The 18,230-nt window shown below is 43.3% G+C and overlaps 2 protein-coding genes across 19 annotated transcripts in view; both read left to right on the forward strand.

Annotated features, from left to right (window-relative positions):
- Nucleotides 1-5,449, forward strand: part of clasp2 (cytoplasmic linker associated protein 2) — a 51,804-nt gene extending 46,355 nt beyond the window's left edge. For all 17 annotated transcript variants that reach the window (XM_068575244.1, XM_068575245.1, XM_068575246.1 and 14 more), the window contains 6 exons: nt 1,670-1,865; nt 1,977-2,170; nt 2,264-2,392; nt 3,091-3,297; nt 3,504-3,620; nt 3,987-5,449. In XM_068575244.1, coding sequence (XP_068431345.1) covers nt 1,670-1,865; nt 1,977-2,170; nt 2,264-2,392; nt 3,091-3,297; nt 3,504-3,620; nt 3,987-4,064 — 921 coding nt within the window. In that variant the 3' untranslated portion in view covers nt 4,065-5,449. The remainder of the gene's footprint in view (nt 1-1,669; nt 1,866-1,976; nt 2,171-2,263; nt 2,393-3,090; nt 3,298-3,503; nt 3,621-3,986) is intronic.
- Nucleotides 5,450-7,163: 1,714 nt separating this feature from the next.
- ubp1 (upstream binding protein 1) lies at nt 7,164-17,881 on the forward strand. 2 transcript variants are annotated; one of them, XM_068575817.1, is made up of 16 exons: nt 7,164-8,049; nt 10,516-10,667; nt 12,099-12,175; nt 12,300-12,405; nt 12,495-12,601; nt 12,749-12,901; nt 13,007-13,117; nt 14,457-14,564; nt 14,854-14,957; nt 15,039-15,135; nt 15,307-15,400; nt 15,488-15,578; nt 15,657-15,775; nt 15,916-16,058; nt 17,501-17,552; nt 17,678-17,881. In XM_068575817.1, exons 1-16 carry the CDS (start codon nt 7,934-7,936, stop codon nt 17,713-17,715), a joined length of 1,668 nt encoding a protein of 555 aa, XP_068431918.1. In that variant the 5' UTR covers nt 7,164-7,933; the 3' UTR covers nt 17,716-17,881. The 2 variants fall into 2 exon arrangements, with proteins under 2 accessions (XP_068431918.1, XP_068431919.1); XM_068575818.1 differs by lacking the exon at nt 14,457-14,564.
- The last annotated feature ends 349 nt before the right edge of the window (nt 17,882-18,230 follow it).

An 18,230-nucleotide genomic window follows, 5' to 3' on the forward strand; every position in this document is an offset into this window, starting at 1 on the left:
TATTTAAGGATTATAAAATGTTGATGCTTTTACAATATGTGCACAACAGTCAAACACAACCCAAAAAAACAATAAAAGACATGCAGGTAGGTGATAGTCGACCGGCAAAGTCAAGACAGATAGACAGCGGACAACAGACAAACAGAGGGAAAGTACAACACTGACAGATTGAGGAAGGCAAAGAGCAGTTATGCTCTAGTGCTGAGAAAGCTGGGCATCAATCAACCATTCATGTAGTTGTGCTTTAAAAGAACTGGATCTCCGTAGACATCAAATAGTCCCTGGAATGGCGTTCCAGACTAATGAAGCTTGTACAGAAAATGCAGACCGAGTGAAAGCCCCTTGCCTGGTCTCATTAACCAATATGTAAACGAGATCTGACAAAGTATTATTCAATGTTAACAGTCATGGGTTTCGATCCTCGTCTTGTTTAGCATGTTTTCCCTGACTTGCGAAAGTGTAAGTAAACACAAACGCACAAACGTAGCTCGCTACATTAACTGTACGTGACCCTGAAACGTGATCTGTTGCACCACTCCCCTGCAGTGTGGGAACTGAGAGACGTACATTAAGTGTTTATGAGACGGATGGCTGTGAACTTAATCCTCTACACCAGGTGTGGGCAATTATTATTTTATTTTATCTACACAGCCACTGATACAAATCACATGTATTGTCTGTTATGATTATGAAAATCACACGGAGAGGTTTTTCTCAACAATAACAAACCCTTTAATGTTTTCACAAGTGCTGAGTTACATTTCTTGCTTAGTTGTTCAGTCCAGATTTGTGACTTTGCAGTCTCTCAGCAACCCCTATCGTGTTAAAGGACACCGTGTACAGAGGTGTGACCCCCTGACTTTTGTCCAATGAGATGCATCTGAAATCTAATCAGCCCGCATTTCATCAGCCTGCTAAACACAGCACACCTGACCACCACTCAGGTCGTGGCATTTAGTGGTTTGAGGGTAAATATCCACACAAAAAAACAAAAGCACAAAGCACCGCACCCTCGTAAACCCTGCACCAGTTCTCAATGCTTCCTTCCGCCTACCCATGTTTTTTTTTAATTTATTTTTTATACATCTCATCTTGAGAACTACATGCTTTCAACAAAGAAAATGTTACCCAAATGTTCCTGGTCATGTACCTTGATGTGATCCAGAGGAATAAATCCAGATCGTTAAACTGAGAGCATGTGTTCCTTTTGTTTTGACGATTGTCATTCTTGACCTGCTGACGCAGCGAGTGGACCAGCATTTTTAGGATGCTTTTACACCAAACCCGTTAAGTGCACATCAAAGGGATTCTGCTTGTCTGTTTTTTCCCCATCGGGTGTGAAAGCTGTCACGTTAACTAACACAGACTAAACAACTCCACAGACGGCTGGGTCACGGTCTGGTTCAGTTTGTTTGCGAATAAGGGCTGCTGTAATCCTGTAATTTCCCCACGGAGGGACTAATAAAGGACTATCTTATCTTTGCCATGAAAGCAAATCAGACCAAATACAGGATTATGTGATAGCAGACATGAATTCAACATGTATTAAACATGTAACTCCTGCCATTTTGGCTGTAGTGAATGTTGTGTTTTTTATTGATTCAAAGCAAAAACAATTTGGACTACAGTGACGATGTTGGACTTTTTCTCATTTTTTTCATCTCTGCAGGGAGACAGCGGGACAGACAGCAGAGTGTCAGACTTTGTGGATGGAGGCCGCATGGCTCTGGACAACAAGACGTCCCTCCTCAACACCCCCCTGCTGTCCTCCAGCCCCCGAGGGGCCCGCGACCACTTCTCAGACTCTCCCTTCAAACACAGCCGCAAAGACACCAGCATGGACGACTCTGAGCAGCTCACTGATGGTACACAAACACATTCTGACAGGACAACACAGACACACTGCACCACTCAAAACAAGTCATATGATCACTGTCTCGTGTTTATTTGTTTTCTTGTCTGTTGTCTCTTAACAGACAGCAGCCTGGACCAATCGGAGCTGGTGGCAGAACTGCTGAAAGAGCTGTCCAACCACAACGAGCGCATTGAGGAGAGGAAGACGGCGCTGTGTGAATTGCTGAAGCTGATTCGCGAGAACACCCTGCAGGTGTGGGACGAACATTTCAAGACCATCCTCTTGCTCCTGCTGGAAACAATGGGTGACAGAGAGGTACACACGCCGGCTTCCTTTTGTAACAACACTGTGCAAATAGGCCACTGCAAATGTCTTTCTTTTAAACTAACATTCTTGTAATTCTTCCAGCATGTGATCCGAACGCTGGCTCTGCGGGTGCTGAGGGAGATTCTCTGCAAGCAGCCCTGGAGGTTCAAAAACTACGCAGAGCTCACCATTATGAAGGCGCTGGAGGCTCATAAAGACCCCCACAAGGAGGTTAGTTTTTATTTATCATGAGGACTTCACGGAGCTGAAGAGATTCTTAATTATACGTTATTCTTTAGCTTATAAATGAATAATCATGTTTAGTAGGATAAAAACATCTGCTACATGATTATGAATTCATCATATTTATTTCAAATGAATAGATAAAATTAGTAAAAATTATATACTGAGTGTGGTCTGTGCCTTAATTATTGTTTAACAGCACCAACACTGATTAGGGAGGTGAAATATTAGAATATTTGTTGCAATGTAATAATTATCACAATACAAAACATATGTTCTCTGTTTGAATAATACAAACGTCTGACAATAGCAAGCACAACTCACCCATCTTTTCAGTGGATACTTCTCTGATCTCGTGCACACAGCTGATGGCCACGTGATCTGTTTACATGACATAACATTATGCTGGCTGTGAAGACGAGTATTAAAATCCCTGCCTCGGTTTTTACTCTGCCATTGTTACAATTGTTGTTGACATTTCTTATTCCTTTAATTAATGAACAAGACATTGTGTGACTCATCAGGCACGCGCGAGGTAGACAGCCGCTGTAGCCCTGCTTTTTTTTCACAGTCAAATATTGATTTTCATATTTAATAGCTTCTTTTTTTTAGTGTTCAAATGTATATTTGAATTAAGACTATTCATTGACCGCTGTAGCATTAATGAGCTTTGTGTGTTCCTGCAGGTGGTACGAGCAGCAGAGGAGACGGCAGCCATGTTGGCCTTGTCCATCAGTCCAGACCAGTGTGTCAAGGTGTTGTGTCCCATTATCCAGTCGGCCGACTACCCCATCAACCTGGCTGCCATCAAAATGCAGACCAAAGTAGTGGAGCGGGTTCCCCGCGAGGGCCTGATGAGCCTCTTGCCTGAGATAGTGCCAGGACTCATACAGGTAGCACACATGCAGACAGAAAGGCATGATCCAGCACTATTAGAAGTACAGTAGTGGGCGTATTAATTATTAAAAGTTATAGAAATTGTTTTTATCTTGGTAAAAGTAATCCACCTCCTGTCCTCAAACACACATTCATACATGATTCCTTTGTTTAGGAGCCAAGTGTCCTGCAGTTTTGTAATCTATTGTGTCTGTTTGAACAGGGTTACGACAACTCTGAGAGCAGTGTAAGGAAAGCCTGTGTCTTCTGCTTGGTGGCCATTTATGCAGTGATCGGAGAGGACCTCAAACCGCACCTCAACCAACTCTCCAGCAGCAAGGTAACCTGACCTGTCAGCGTCCGAGACAAGTACTAAGCACAAGCCAGTTGGCTTAAAATGTGTAGTTTCTCATCCATGTGATCATGCAAGCTTCTTATGTCTTTACCAAGTTGTGACATTTTTAACCGGTTGAAATCCGTTTTGAACACATTAAAATATGAGAGTAAACACCTTTTATGTGTTTTAGTGAGAAACCAGTGTGGTCTTTTGTTGTAATTTCATACAAATTTATAACACTTTATAATGTGTCTATTGAAACAAATATATGAAAAGGTTTTGAGCCAACAGGCTTGTGATTCAGATTTTCACCATTTATGACTTCCTTACTTTTACACACCTGACCTCTGTCTGTTTTTCTGTCCGCAGCTGAAGCTGTTGAATCTATACATCAAGCGCGCCCAGTCTGGCTCAAGCGGCAGTGAACCTCCAACTGAGGGCCTATAGGAGACACAACGCACTCCCACAGAACTCCAACTCTGCCCACTTAACATAAACATCAGTTCATGAACTCACACCCACACAGGCTGAGAACAAACCTGGCATCCTAACACCGACAACGGAGAAAACTTCTTACAACCACGCGGTCGCTGCACTCTGGCCTGCAGACAGACAGACAGACAGACACAGACACACACACACACACACACACACACACACACACACACACACACAGGTACAGAGTCCTCATACATTTCCTACCCCACTTTGTCTGAACATCCCTGAGGATCCACCCTTATCCCAGACTGAGCTTAACCCTTAAATATATACAGAAAACACACATTCAGTCACACCCAGGTTTGTCACTAATCACTCAAGGATGAACATATAAAATGTCTCCATCCCGAACACTACAGTCTCCTCTCTCGTAACATCTTGATGTCAACAAGAAATGCGTTTGCATGGTTCTTATTTTGAGGGGGTACGGTTCACAGAACAGGGCTGAGATGAACGAATGGTGCCGTCTTGTGTCTTTTTTGAACAGTGAGTAACTGGGGCCAGATAGACAGGAATGTAAATTTACATTGTGACATAGTTTGAATTTATTTTACGCGATGAGGTTTTACCGCAGCAGTTTTAAATGTCTGGAGTTTTCTTTCACACACAAACACACACTTTCTCTCTTTCAAAAGGGTGCTGATTAGCCTGAAAGGTACGACCAAGCAACCGTTCCCAGCACTACCGCGAGTCACAGTGGGCCACGCCTGCTCATAGTGAAGACAGTACATGGGTTGATTCCAAAGTGAAGGAGGTGTTTTATGCTTGGCTATGCATGAGACTAAATTAGAAAAATTATGCTTTATTGGAGTGATCGACAGTCCTAATAGTGTGACTGAGGTTTTAAATTAATGTGAACAATGTCCGCCCCTTTCAGAAAAATTCATGGTGTCCTCCGTTTCTCCCAGGTCATCTTGGTTCTCTCCACTTTTGGGCGAAGATGGGTGCGTGCTGCTTACTACATGAAGTATGACAGGACATGGCTTATTATCACATAGTAGATATGTATCTATATATGATATTAAAATGGAATATCCAATAACTGTGTCATTTACGAGAGTTCCCAGGGGGGTGCGCACCTGGGCCAATCTTTGTTTTTATTTTCTCTCTCTCTGTTGCGCTAGCCGTAGTGTCTCTCACGCTTATTTTTTCTCTGCTGAGAATTTGTAGAAATGTATTATTTACAGCTCTGAAAACCTTTCGTCAACCCTTTCTCCTTTTCATCGTGTCTTTCTTTCCTTCCTCTTGTAACATTCTAGTTTTCACTGTTGTGTTTATCCGTGCATTTACAAAGCTGTGCTTACATTACAATAAAGAACTTGTACAGATCATTATGAGCAGTTCCTCTTCCGGTTTTTGCAGTGGAAAAGAGTGCTGTCGAGAACGGGTGGATTGAAATAATTTTGGATGTATACTATTTGTCTCAGTCTTACTGATCTAGGATCCAGGATGAACCCTCTCAAGAATATCTTCTCAGCACCTAGCTGGACCTTAAACCAAGAGACATTTAAAATAAAAACACTTAATACATTTTCCTCCGGGCATTTAAAAAAACATTTAAATGAAACTCTGACAAGGAATGCCCTTTTGGTTAAACTGCTCATAACTCATGCCCATTTTTTCTTTTTGAAATTATTCATTTTGTACATACAATTTCAGAAATAGTTGAAAAATTCATTATGATTTCTTAAACCTCTGAAAATTACTTGTTTTCCCAACTAAACCCAAACATTGAACTACTTTCGTTGTATTTTATGAATGACATGACGTTAATGGCTTATGCAACATTACTCCTGATGAAACCAATGCTGAATTTAATTTATGCGTGTGTTCTCAAAGCTGTAAATTAAGATGCTGCTTAAGAGGATCTCAGATACAGCACCAGTCTGCAATCACCTCTTAACTGTGAATTTCATTCAGTTAACGTGCAGTCTGTCTTTAAAAGTAGCCTACTTTTGTATTTGCATTGTATGTTACTTTAAACTTTTACAAGAGATACATTAACAGCTAGATTTAAAACATTAAAGTTAAATTAAATACAGAACGATGTATAAAAAGCTGATGCACTGTTATAAAGTCCAATGTATATAAATAACTAATTAACACCACTCTCACATAAATACATACTCAATCCAATAACATAATATATGTATGACGTAACAGTCTGCAAGTATTGGTCCATTGTGTTTGGTGTTGACTGTGTTTTACACTGAAATCTGACTATTGTGTGTTGACTATATCCTGAATTGTGTGAGAAGTCAGAAAGGAGGGTGGAGAGAGGGCCCTTCCCACTTGGGCAAAAATAACGCGCGTTCCTTTCTCGGAAAAACTTTACCAAGCATAGACTTGACCGCGCGCCACGTCCAGGGTCCGACTGGTGGATAATTATTGACCAGACAACAATCCTGCAAGCGACTCATGCAAACTTATCTTCAGTACTGACATGAAACAGACAAGAGCTCCTGTTTGGATCTCCTCGGTTCCGGCCTGAGTCGTGTTTGTACTGCAGTGACAGCTGTTCGGGAGACACTATGTTGTTCTGGCAGCATTATACTGAAAACTTCAGAGTCCCGGATCACGGCGGCAGCAGTTACACACGGTACGAACCTCATGGCCCTAAATGCGAAATGTTTATTTACTTTTTGGCTTCGGTCTTAATTATCTATTCTTTTGCCAAAATAGTTATAGTTACCAAAGTGGATATTCGTGAACGTATACCTTTTAAATTAACACGCGTAGGTTAGTTAATAACTGTTTTGTTACTGCTTTTTTACGTGTGGACCAACTTTGTCACCGTGTACGTCCATGGCGTAAGAGGGTTGCATACATCTGCAGCATTACTTTCGAAATCTCTGTGTACATTTAATGTAAATGCATGTATCATACTTTCTGGGAGGTAGACCACAAGTACAGTTGGACACAATGACGGAAGCTCCCAGGTTTCTGATTGGCTAATCCCCCTGCGCTGTACAGAACGCGGCCTCTGATTGGCTGAGCGCCGCCCTCACATCCTTCCTGAAGGCTCGAGGTGGCAGCGGCGTAGGCTTCACGGTCGGAGCGACAGTCCGTACGCCGAGGGAGCCATGTTGATGCCTGGTTTTGTGTCAACCGTTGCACTTTGGATGGTCAAAGGACTGCGTCTCGAGGCGCGGGAGCCTTCGCGGTGATTCCAGCATCGCTATGAGAAGAGGAGAGCGGATTGGGACGGTTCAGGGCGTGCCAGAGGAGACTCTTAGGTCACACGAGTGATTCAAAGGAAGGGAAGTTGATGCTAGTTAGCCGGATAGCTCGGTAGCAACAGCTGTGCGGACACCGAGTGGGATGAGTCGTGTGGACTACAACTAAACCGTCTTTTCTGGTTGTTGCATCTTGTTGTGCTGACGTGAGCTACACTGCTCGGAGACTTTTTAACAGCGGGCTGAAGGGTTCCGCGTAAGCTGCCTTTTGTAAAGCTAGCCACTCGTTAGCTAACATTAGCATGCTGACAATCAGCTCGCACCTTTAGTCACGACTAACATTTGCTGGCTGAGTGGACGTTAACGTGTCGTTACTGCCAGACAGTACTCCAAGTGGAGCACCGTGTTGTGTTGTAAAACGTGCCCCGAGTGGAGATATGGCGATGCACCCGGTCTCTGTGGAAAGCTACCAATTCGCTTGCCCAGCTCGCCCAGCAGCGGCTAACGGGCTAGCGGCATAACTTTCCTATCACGGGTGTCACGCAGAAGCTGCAGAGCCCACTTCCTCGTTAGTAGAGCTCCCGTACCTGCAGCAAGCTGGCGGCCCTCCGAGTAGAAGCCGAGGACAAGGAGCTGGGGCCGATGGCCTGGGTGCTGAAGATGGACGACGCCACCATCGAGTCGGGGCTGGTGCACGACTTTGACGCCAGCCTGTCCGGCATCGGGCAAGAGCTGGGGGCCGGAGCCTACAGCATGAGGTTAGAGTCCGGAGTCAACATGCCAAACCCACCTCGCATTCGCAGGACGGCGGAGAGCAGTGTTAACACTACGTCCCCCTCATGCATGTGTGTCTGTGTGTATCTGTGTGCTGTTCCCTTTGTATATACTGAGTGCGATGGTTTCTCTTTGTTTTGGGATTTGGAGTAGGGCAGTCATCGCCAGGGTGCCACGATCAGGGACAAAGATTAAATCCTCCAAACCTTACCAAAGGAAAATAAGGACACGTGTTTTACTGTGAGGGACAAATGCATTCTATTAGGTCATGTTGTTTCTCAGGTTATGCGTGTTGTCAAAAATGGACCTAAACTTTGTGTACATGTCAAGATAGCGCGAGTGAAGTCTACTGAAATGGCTTGTTTTTGCCCCTCTGACTGGCAGTTATTAGAACTGGTCTATGACTTTGTTTCTAAAGATTAGTGGTGTGAGGAGACAAAAGGTTGTGATGTGTACAATGTGATAATTATGTAAGAGACAAAGTAATTCCGATGTATAATCAATGACTATTACAGTTCAGTTACACTACTATGTATAAACTGCATAATCCATCAGTGTTAACTACCATCAACCTTTTTCCTAAAAATAAAGAATGTAGAAATGTCAGGTCACAAACCTGTCAATCTGACCAAGCATTCAATTTTAACTCTTGACACAGCTCCACAAGAATTGAATAGTTGTTGAGATTTTTCAACATTAAACGAGTCAATGTTAGCACACGGTTCACCGTTAAGTTGCTACTGTAGAGTTTTTGATCCAGTCACACAATCCTCATCAGCAACATGGTCTGTTTAGCTGTCATTGGATTTTAGATGTTAATTTTTCCATTTCACACTCTTTATATATCTATATTCCCCAAGCTATGTTATTGAAATGGGGGTTGTTTTGATTTCACTGTTGACAGTAATAAATAATATTTTAATTTTATGTAGCTCTTTTCTGAATACTCAGAAGCACAGGTTTGTTCTTGGAAAAAACCTTATCTTAAGTTTTTACATGATAACCAGCTCCTGTAGCCACATGGTCTGTGTCACGATGATCAAATGGAGTACATGCCACCAGTTTCAGGTCACTCAGGTGATTCCAACATTTTTCCCTAAATGTGTCATCTTTTGTTGGTCAGCACTATTAATTGATGATGTGTCTATGGGGATGGAAATGTTTCCAGTATTTGTCTTTGTGTAATGAAAATAGGGGAAATAGGGATATTGTTGTAAAACCACCTGTTCAATCAGGAATTTTTGGTATGTATGCACCAAATTATGCACCAAATTGTGTAATGGGTTATGTGGGGTGTTGACATTTAAGCCTCCAGGACCTGCATGTGTCTTATCAGCTGCCACCTCGACCATCTGCTCTAAGTGTGCATTTATCAGTGTGACGCAAGTGTAGGCCCGTCTCTTATGAGGGTCTGCAAGTTTCCCAATACTCGTTTAGTGGCATGTACGTAAGTCATTTATTGAAACTGCGGTGGTGTTGGTGGCTTCAGGAGTAGTGCTATCTGTGGGTTGCAGGGCATGTTTGGAGTCAGCAGCTGGCTGGAACAGAATGTTTCAGTGAAACAAGCTCAGATTTCAGAAAGCAGAGGTAGTTTTCCTGGGTAGCAGTGCCACATCCTGGGTAGCAGTGCTACCCAGGATGTGGCACCCAGGTTGGTTGTATCTGGGCACCAACTCTGCAAAACACAGCAGCAGGTGATTTGAGACCGAATAAATCTTGCACGCTGCTGTTTAAAGGACTCGCAAGGTGCTGCAGGAATGTCTCCAAATTGACACTTATGTTATTTATTTTAAGTTTGGCTTGGGTTTAAAACAGCATCATGACTTGCCAAAAACTTTTCCAGGTTATAAGATGATCTGCATTTGTTTGCATGGATAGGACTTTTTCCTGCACAGCCACTGAGATCCACACGCTCAAGTTCGCTGTGCACCGGTTGACACTTGCAGCATTTGTCAGGGTGAGCCGAGGACGGGCTGGTTGTCTAGCGTGGCTGCCAAGTGTGAGAGATTGTGTGTGTCAGCAGCTCTGGCTATCTCTGGGTGTTTTTTGTTCATTAATCCTGCTGCGGCCTCATGCATATATAATGAGGGCCATTTGATCGATGGAGAGCCTTCATCACGCCTTCTAAAATAAGCCGATCCATTTAATAATTCCACACTATGAGGAGGTAAAGTATTGTCATGCCAAAAGGGGAGCATGCATCGTTGGCACAAACCAATTTTATGTATTTCTACAGATAACTGCAAAATGGGAAACCTCTGCTTTTAAGGGAGGTCACAATGATTGTGTTGCCATCAGCATCGTATTGAACTTTATGTTAACGTTATCTAGTGAGAGGTCAGACGCACACATTAAGCCATTTGTGGACAATTTTTAAGATGTTGTTCTTTCATGTTTTTTTTTCCTCCTTTACTGCATCACATCAAGCTGACTTTGTCTGTTTCTCTCAGCGATGTGCTGGCTCTGCCGATATTCAAGCAGGAGGACTCCAGCCTTCCTCCCGAAAGCGAGACCAAAAATCCCCCATTCCAGTATGTGCTGTGCGCCGCCACCTCGCCTGCCATCAAGCTGCACGACGAGACGCTCACATACCTGAACCAAGGTCAGACTCACAATACATGCACTCAAGAGAAGGCTTTGTACCCAGCCTTGTGTGACTTCTAGTTTTCAACTTGCTTAAAGACTTTGGCATTTTATGTGTGGACTGTAGATACAGTCCACTTTGGGGCCCATTTAATATCAATAAATAATTTCTACATTGATTTATTGCACATACAGTATAATTACTGTAAAATTAAACTGTTGCCACTTAATTGTTGAGCACCACCAATTTGACTATGCTCCATTACTTTATGGTAAATATGGAGATTTACTTCATTTAAAAGCACGAAAAAGGGATTCCCGTAAATGGAGGAACTGCCAATGTCCTCATTTTAACGAGAAGCAGCAACATATGTGAATGTATGTCTTTCTATAGGCTTTACTTTAGCTTTCATGAAATTACAATGAATTTCACTTAATTTATTCTTACAAATGGAATTATGCAGAATTGTTTGTGTAGAAAAAAAATGGCACTTTGGGTGTTTTGTTTGCTGATGCAAAACATTTTCCAAACTGCAGATAGGGGTGTTTAAAAAATGTCATTAGTTCAGAAGTCACTGGAAAATATACATGTATAATATATAGTGGGGAGTCGTTCTGCATGGTCCATTATTGTTGAGCCTTAATTAGATGTGTCAACCTGATTAAAATACTTATGTGTTCACATAAAAACCTTAATGTTATTTCCACATCAAAGTTCATCAACATGACGCTTACCTTTTCTTGTGTGCAAAGAATGTAGTAATTTGTAGTAGATGTACGAGGGCCCGGCCCATGCTGACACCAAACATACCACTATCAGATGGTGCAATGATTACTTCCTCCACAATGTGAATGAAACTAAAACGGACGCAAGAAGAGAGATGGCATCAACATCCGTCATCCTTCTGCAGCACTTTCATATTTTGAAAACACAGTGAAACAATAAACAAGGTTTGCCCTCAGTGCTGGCGCTCCTGTGCATCAAAAAATATTAAGAGAGGAGTGAGAAAAGAGGGCCATATCGAACTGCTGACTTGTTTTCTTAATCGTCTGTCGGGTGACAGTCAATCCAAGACCAAGATTTATCTCCAATTGTCTACTTCTGTCAGGGACAACCCAAAATCACACGGTGCAAAGGGGTTTTCTTGAAAGCAATGCATCGGAAACCTAAAGCTTCATCTTAAGCTCGACAATTTAAAGTCTGCCACAAAAGGCTGCCTTTAAGACATGTAAGTCTTTATCATTATACAATGTCAAACAATATAATGTGCAATAAAACATAAAATGGATGCCACCTTAATTGCCCCAAAACTATCCTTTCTAAGGATACCATTTAAAAAGTTTAATTCACTCCCCTGTCAAATTTTTAGTAGCTCTACCTTTTTTTTTTTTTTTACACTTCCCGAGATTTCTTACTGTGTGGAGTTTGTGATCTCTTTCTCGTTCCCAGGCCAGTCTTACGAGGTGCGTATGTTGGACAACAGGAAGCCAGACGAGCTACCAGAGCTCAACAACAAGATGGTGAAGGTGAGAGGATCCTCACAGCTGGAGGGAAAAAAATCTTTTACCTCTTACGTCAAATACACCCTATACCTAACTCTGTGTGTGTGTGTGTGTGTGTGTGTGTGTGTGTGTGTGTGTGTGTGTGTAGAGCATAGTGCGTGTGGTGTTTCATGACCGTCGGCTACAGTACACAGAGCACCAACAGCTGGAGGGCTGGAAGTGGAATCGTCCTGGCGACCGTCTCCTTGACATCGGTAATGAAGCCTGACGAGAAATGTTTACTTAAACCGTCCCGTGTGTGTGGTTTGGAGTTCAAGTATCTGTGTGTCTGTGTGTGACACAGATATCCCCATGTCAGTGGGCATTGTGGAGCCGAAGACTCACCCCTCCCAGCTCAACGCTGCAGAGTTCCTCTGGGACATGAACAAAAGAACTTCTGTTTTTGTGCAGGTAACACGCACACATACACACCCTTATTCACGCAAGCCACACACACACACACACATCAGCTCTCTTTTGTGCCATCTGTTGGAAGAGCAACTGAATTTCCACATCAAACACATATTTTCATCTCACTTGTGTCCTTGCTGTCTGCAGGTGCACTGCATCAGCACAGAGTTCACTCCGAGGAAGCACGGCGGAGAAAAGGGCGTCCCCTTCAGGATCCAGTTCGACACGTTCGCCATGGGAGAATGTGGAGAGTACATAGAGCACCTCCACTCTGCCTCCTGCCAAATCAAAGTCTTTAAGGTACACAGTCATTCTCTCATCGGGGAACATTTTACACCCCCACATGCGACGTCACTCACGACACAGCTAATTAAATCTGTCTCTGCTTTGCTGTGTCCTGTTTAGCCAAAGGGGGCGGACCGTAAGCAAAAGACCGACCGGGAGAAGATGGAGAAACGCTCTCCTCAAGAGAAGGAAAAGTACCAGGCTTCTTATGATACCACTATCCTGTCAGAGGTCAGTATGCAGCTGCTCTGGACTGTCGAGCCTTAACGGTACATGGCTTTAGCACAAACTAGGCTAAAGTAGCAAGCATCCATATTTTTTTGGTGGATATCATGTTAAAATGTATTCGCCCAAGTAAGTGAAATCTATTTCTGCGAAGCAGCCCACTATGTGTTAGGTAAAAGGCCCTACTGGTGCTCTACATCACTGCCAACCATCTTGTCAAATGTGTATGAATGCTTTAGCTTTTTCTTACCATCCATTGTAGGGCTGAGACTTTACTTTTTCCAAGCTCAGTATGACCTCTTCAAATTGCTTCATAAGTCTATGGAAAAACTTGATTTATATTAAATTCAAATTTTTGTAAAACAGAAAAGAAGCAAATCTTCACATATAATAAGCTGGAACTCGTTTTTGGCATTTGTTTTCATGATAGCGAATTACTGATGATTATCTTTTGTCACCATTGCCATTCATTTTCTGCCAACCAACGATTGGATGAATCCATTGAAGTAAAACAAATACCTTTTTAAAAACCACAGAACAGTCTACCAAATTCAAATGAAAAAGATTTTTTAAAATTCTTTTGCCATTGTTTTCTTTCTTTTATTCCCCCCCCCCCTTTTAGAGCATTTAGCTCTTGAAGTAAATTGCTGTTGCTGATGTTAGATGGGGGTGCTTCTCATGGGCACATCAATAAACCACCACAGCAATCTGCGCTTGAACTGCAGTGCATCAAAATGTGATGATGATACAACTTGACATAACAGTCGGTGACAGATGTGATGAATGACCTGTCTCAAGCAGGTTTGCAGTGTCCTCACATAAATATTTAACTCTGTAGCAACATTAGCAGAAACGATTGGCTGCTTGGAAGATGGTTTGTTGTCTGGTGTGCTTTGAAAAGTGGTTGGCAGGAATGTTAAGATGCAAACCAGGGTTTTACCCAAGTGCTGTTAATCGTTTAGCTAAGGTGGTAAATCACCTTGATCCTGACGCATCTCGTCTCGTGATCAAGTTTGGTTTGTAGAGGTCCAAACACGAGACAGTCTGCTGTTTTTTAGCGCCAGAAGTAAATGTGGTCTTTCTTTCAGTAGAGGAGGCCCTCGTCCACAATACATCAGAGTAAAATACACAGAAATACTACTCCTTTTGATTGGGCTGTTAAGTCTTTAGTGTTCAGTATAGATTACAATATTTTTCTCACGGCGTTTGTGGGTGGAAAATAAAGCATCATTGACGTTTCATATTGTCTACACTTGTATGCCACACTGAGACTGCCCGCAGGTTATTGGTTGTGTTTATGTGTTGGTCGCTGGCTGGCTAACCTCTGCTGTGTGTCTGTATGTAGACGAGGCTTGAACCCATCATAGAGGATGCGGGTGACCACGAGCTGAAAAAGTCCAGCAAACGGACACTTCCCGCTGACTGTGGCGACTCCTTGGCCAAGAGAGGCAGTGTAAGCACCCTGCTCCCCTCCCCATCACTCCATCCACAGTCTGCCCCCCTGTAGACACCTGGCTGCAGCCTGAAGCTGGTAGACCCTCAGCTGCTGGGAAGGAGACAGTTTAATGCCATGTATTTGACATTCGGTGGGGTGGAGGCGGTGCAAAGCTAAATTCCCAATCCACCCTTGACTTTTCCACAACCTTTGTGCCTTTTTTTCTGTTGGGGAGTTGGACTACGGTGTTTATTAAACCAGTGAGTCTAATTTAATTGTGTATTTATATATCTGTGTGTCCCCTCAGTGCTCCCCGTGGCCAGATGCCTATGTCAGCCCCAACCAGGCACCTACTCCCTCCTTTACCTCCACTCCGCTGTCCACCTACACAACCTCCTCAGTACCAGACAGGTAAGTGTGTGTGTGTGTGTGTGTGGCTTTAAACTCAGGTTTGTGTTGGTCGTCTCATAATTATAATTTGATGTGTTCTAGTGACTCGTCCTCACCCAATCACCAGGCAGACCCTGGTAGCCATGGCACCTCGGAGGTTAGCCTCCACTCGTCTCACTTGTATGAAGTGGTGGAATCGGTAAATAATTTACTGTTTTTCAATATAGAACTTGACAGCTGCTTTAATTGTTACATCAGACGGTGGCTAAAGAAACGTATCATAACACTGGTGCGGTATTGTTTGATTCCAAACTCAGATCCAGACGTGGAAGTGTGTTGACATTGTGTTGTCTCTTGTCCTTCTCTGCAGCAGTTGAGCCCCACTGCCTCCATACCGGACGCACAGAAATGGCTGCTGAAAAATCGCTTCAGCTCCTACGCACGGCTCTTCTCTCACTTCTCAGGTACACACACAATATCAAACACACTAAAACAGGGATGTAACTTTGTAACGGCAACGGCGTAAGTGACTTATCTAACGTATTTCACAGGTTCTGATTTGTTGAAGCTAACCCGGGACGACCTGGTCCAGATTTGTGGGCCAGCAGATGGGATCAGACTCTTCAATGCCCTTAAATCCAGGTGTGTGTGCGTGCCTGCGTGAACATTTTGAATGGGGCCCGTCTGTTTCTTTGCATTGATTATCCTGTTTGTGTGTAGGTCAGTGCGTCCCAGGTTGACGGTGTACGTCTGTCAGGAGTCCCCCCAGGAGAGTCCCCTGCTAGAGGGACACGACACCAATGAAAATGGAGAACACAGCATTTCCTCTAGTTTACACGGTAAACGAGCTCTGTGTTTGACAGCAGAGTACCGCTCATGTTCGTCCATGGATCAGTGCTGTGTGTGTGTGTGTGTGTGTGTGTGTGTGTGTGTGTGTGTGTGAGAATATTAACATCTCTTCTGGTCTGTTTCTGTGTAGTGTACCATGCTCTGTATCTAGAGGATCTCACAGCTGCAGAACTGATCCGCAAGATGGCGTGTGTGTGCAGCCTTCCACTTGGAACCATCAACCAGGTGTACCGACAGGGTCCGACCGGCATACACATCCTGCTCAGTGACCAGGTACCAGCGCACAAACACACACAGGCTGTTTGCCGAACTGCTCCTCTTCCCTTTTAATATTTGGAGCATTACACTCTCAACTGTGGAGGGCTCTTTAAGGGTTCGTACGGTCAGTCATGGAAAAAAATTAAATCCCGAAAGTCATGGAAATTTGTTATATTCATATCTACATTGTTGTTCATTTACGCTGAGTTTGAAATAATTTAATATGCTTTTAAAAGAAGGATATAAGCAGACATACACTCTCATACTTACAGTGTGAATTATTCATGATGCGAGTGAACTAACCTTAATAAGTGACATGCCGTCCGCTTCCCTGAGCTACTGTTACTGTAGCAACAGTAGTTTGCTTCGTGAGCGGTCGAGATAATTCACTATGCCGGGGAAGTGTAGCTTCAACAATGCTTGGCTACATATGGAGAAATACACAACAAAGATCCGGGGCAAGCCAAATGTAGGTTGTGTGGAGGAAAATCCTTCGACATTTTGAACATGCGGGAGGCGACATTAACGAGCCACGCTAAAGGGAGCCGACATCGGAGCGCTGCTGCTAGCGGAGCTACAGCAACCCCTATCACCGACCCCTATCGTCAGCTTTTTCGCGACAACGGCCAGGGCAACTGCTACGTCGAGTGCGCTGTTCGCTTCGGCTGACAAGCAGGCGGTGATAACTGATGGCGCTGTAACTAAAAAATGACGTTCTTACTGCGGAGGTAATGTGGGCACTAAAGGTCACTTTTTTCAAGGTTCTATATATGTATATATCGAGATTTCACTAAATGTTAAAAGTCATGGAAATCCATTGGTCAAAATGTGTAAGAACCCTGTCTTTATTAAGAGGGACGTTATAATTAAACAGTTGAACTGTAGGATACATTCAAAACTCTAATCTGTGAGCAGGAAGGGTTATCACTATGGATGCTTATCAACTCTTTGCTTGCTCAGCTATTGAGATGCATTACATGTGGACTGTCAAAAACACAAATTAATAATTGAATAACATCTGCAAAATGTTGCACTTATTAAGATATGATTGGTTGCCTTCCTCTTTTGTTTTTAACTTAACTTTCTGTCGTCTTAATCCTCCAGTCCAACACGCGTTGCCCTTGACGTGCTGAAATTCAATAAAGGCAAATAAATCGGCATCTCGCCCTCTCAAATATTCATTTGGTATCTGCCTAAAATTGTAATATTGGTGCATAGTGGCAAAAGTAAATGGCAGGACTGTGTTTGAGACTCGGTCGCTCTCTACAGAGGAAGAAATACGATGTGCGTCACCATTTTGTGTGGAACAACTGAACTGTCACTTATTTGCATGGGATACACATCTGTGCCATACTGCATCACATTTGCTTTCATGTCAATCGCCACTAAGGTATTATGGAATAACTATTTATTCACACATTTTTTAGCAACATTTTATTGTTTTGTTTTGTTTCCAGATGGTTTACAACTTGCCTGACGAGAGCTGTTTTTTGATCAGCACTGTCAAAGGTGAGCTCAAAATGCATCGGTAGCCTTTAGTCTCTTGGTTTGGCCTCTACCGAGGCTCAGTAGATCCTTTATTGGACATGAAATTAATGTTCTGCTTTGTTCTCAACACTTGTCTTCCTCTCCAGATGAACTGGGCGAAGGACTCCATCTAATCCTGAAGTAGAGAGGAGGACAGATGGCCTCACTAATACTCCACCCTCTGTTTTGGAGCAGAAGCCTCCCTCTCCGCTGGCCTCCACTCTTTCCTCGTACTGCCTCCCGTTCTCTCTGAACACTCGCTTGATGGAAAGCAGTCAGACTGCTGAAGTCATGTAAATGTTAGAATCTGACATGGGTGTGTCCACTGTTTCATATTGAAAACACTATTAATGGAGGAGTTAAGTTAAAAGAGGAGAGACGGGGGGATATGGTGTTAGAGGAAAGATAATGATCTTGTATGTATTTTGATTTTATTTTTTGTCTTTTTATATGGTTTCCATGTGGATAAGGAGGGTGTGGGGGGTGAAGGTGGGGGGGCTCCAGGAGAGAGGGGAGAGTGATGTTCTGGCTGGCAGGAGAAGGAAAGAAAGCAGAGTTTCCTTATTGCTTGTTTTCCCTTCTTACACAATGTGCTCAACCAGCACGAGGCCAGTATTTTGATAACCTTTACTGCTGAACAGCATGCGAGCTCAACCTACT

Source organism: Clinocottus analis, unplaced genomic scaffold (assembly GCF_023055335.1).
Source record: "Clinocottus analis isolate CAN_PGR_092001 unplaced genomic scaffold, fCliAna1.0.p SCAF_14, whole genome shotgun sequence".
Classification (NCBI taxonomy): Eukaryota; Metazoa; Chordata; class Actinopteri; order Perciformes; family Cottidae; genus Clinocottus; species Clinocottus analis.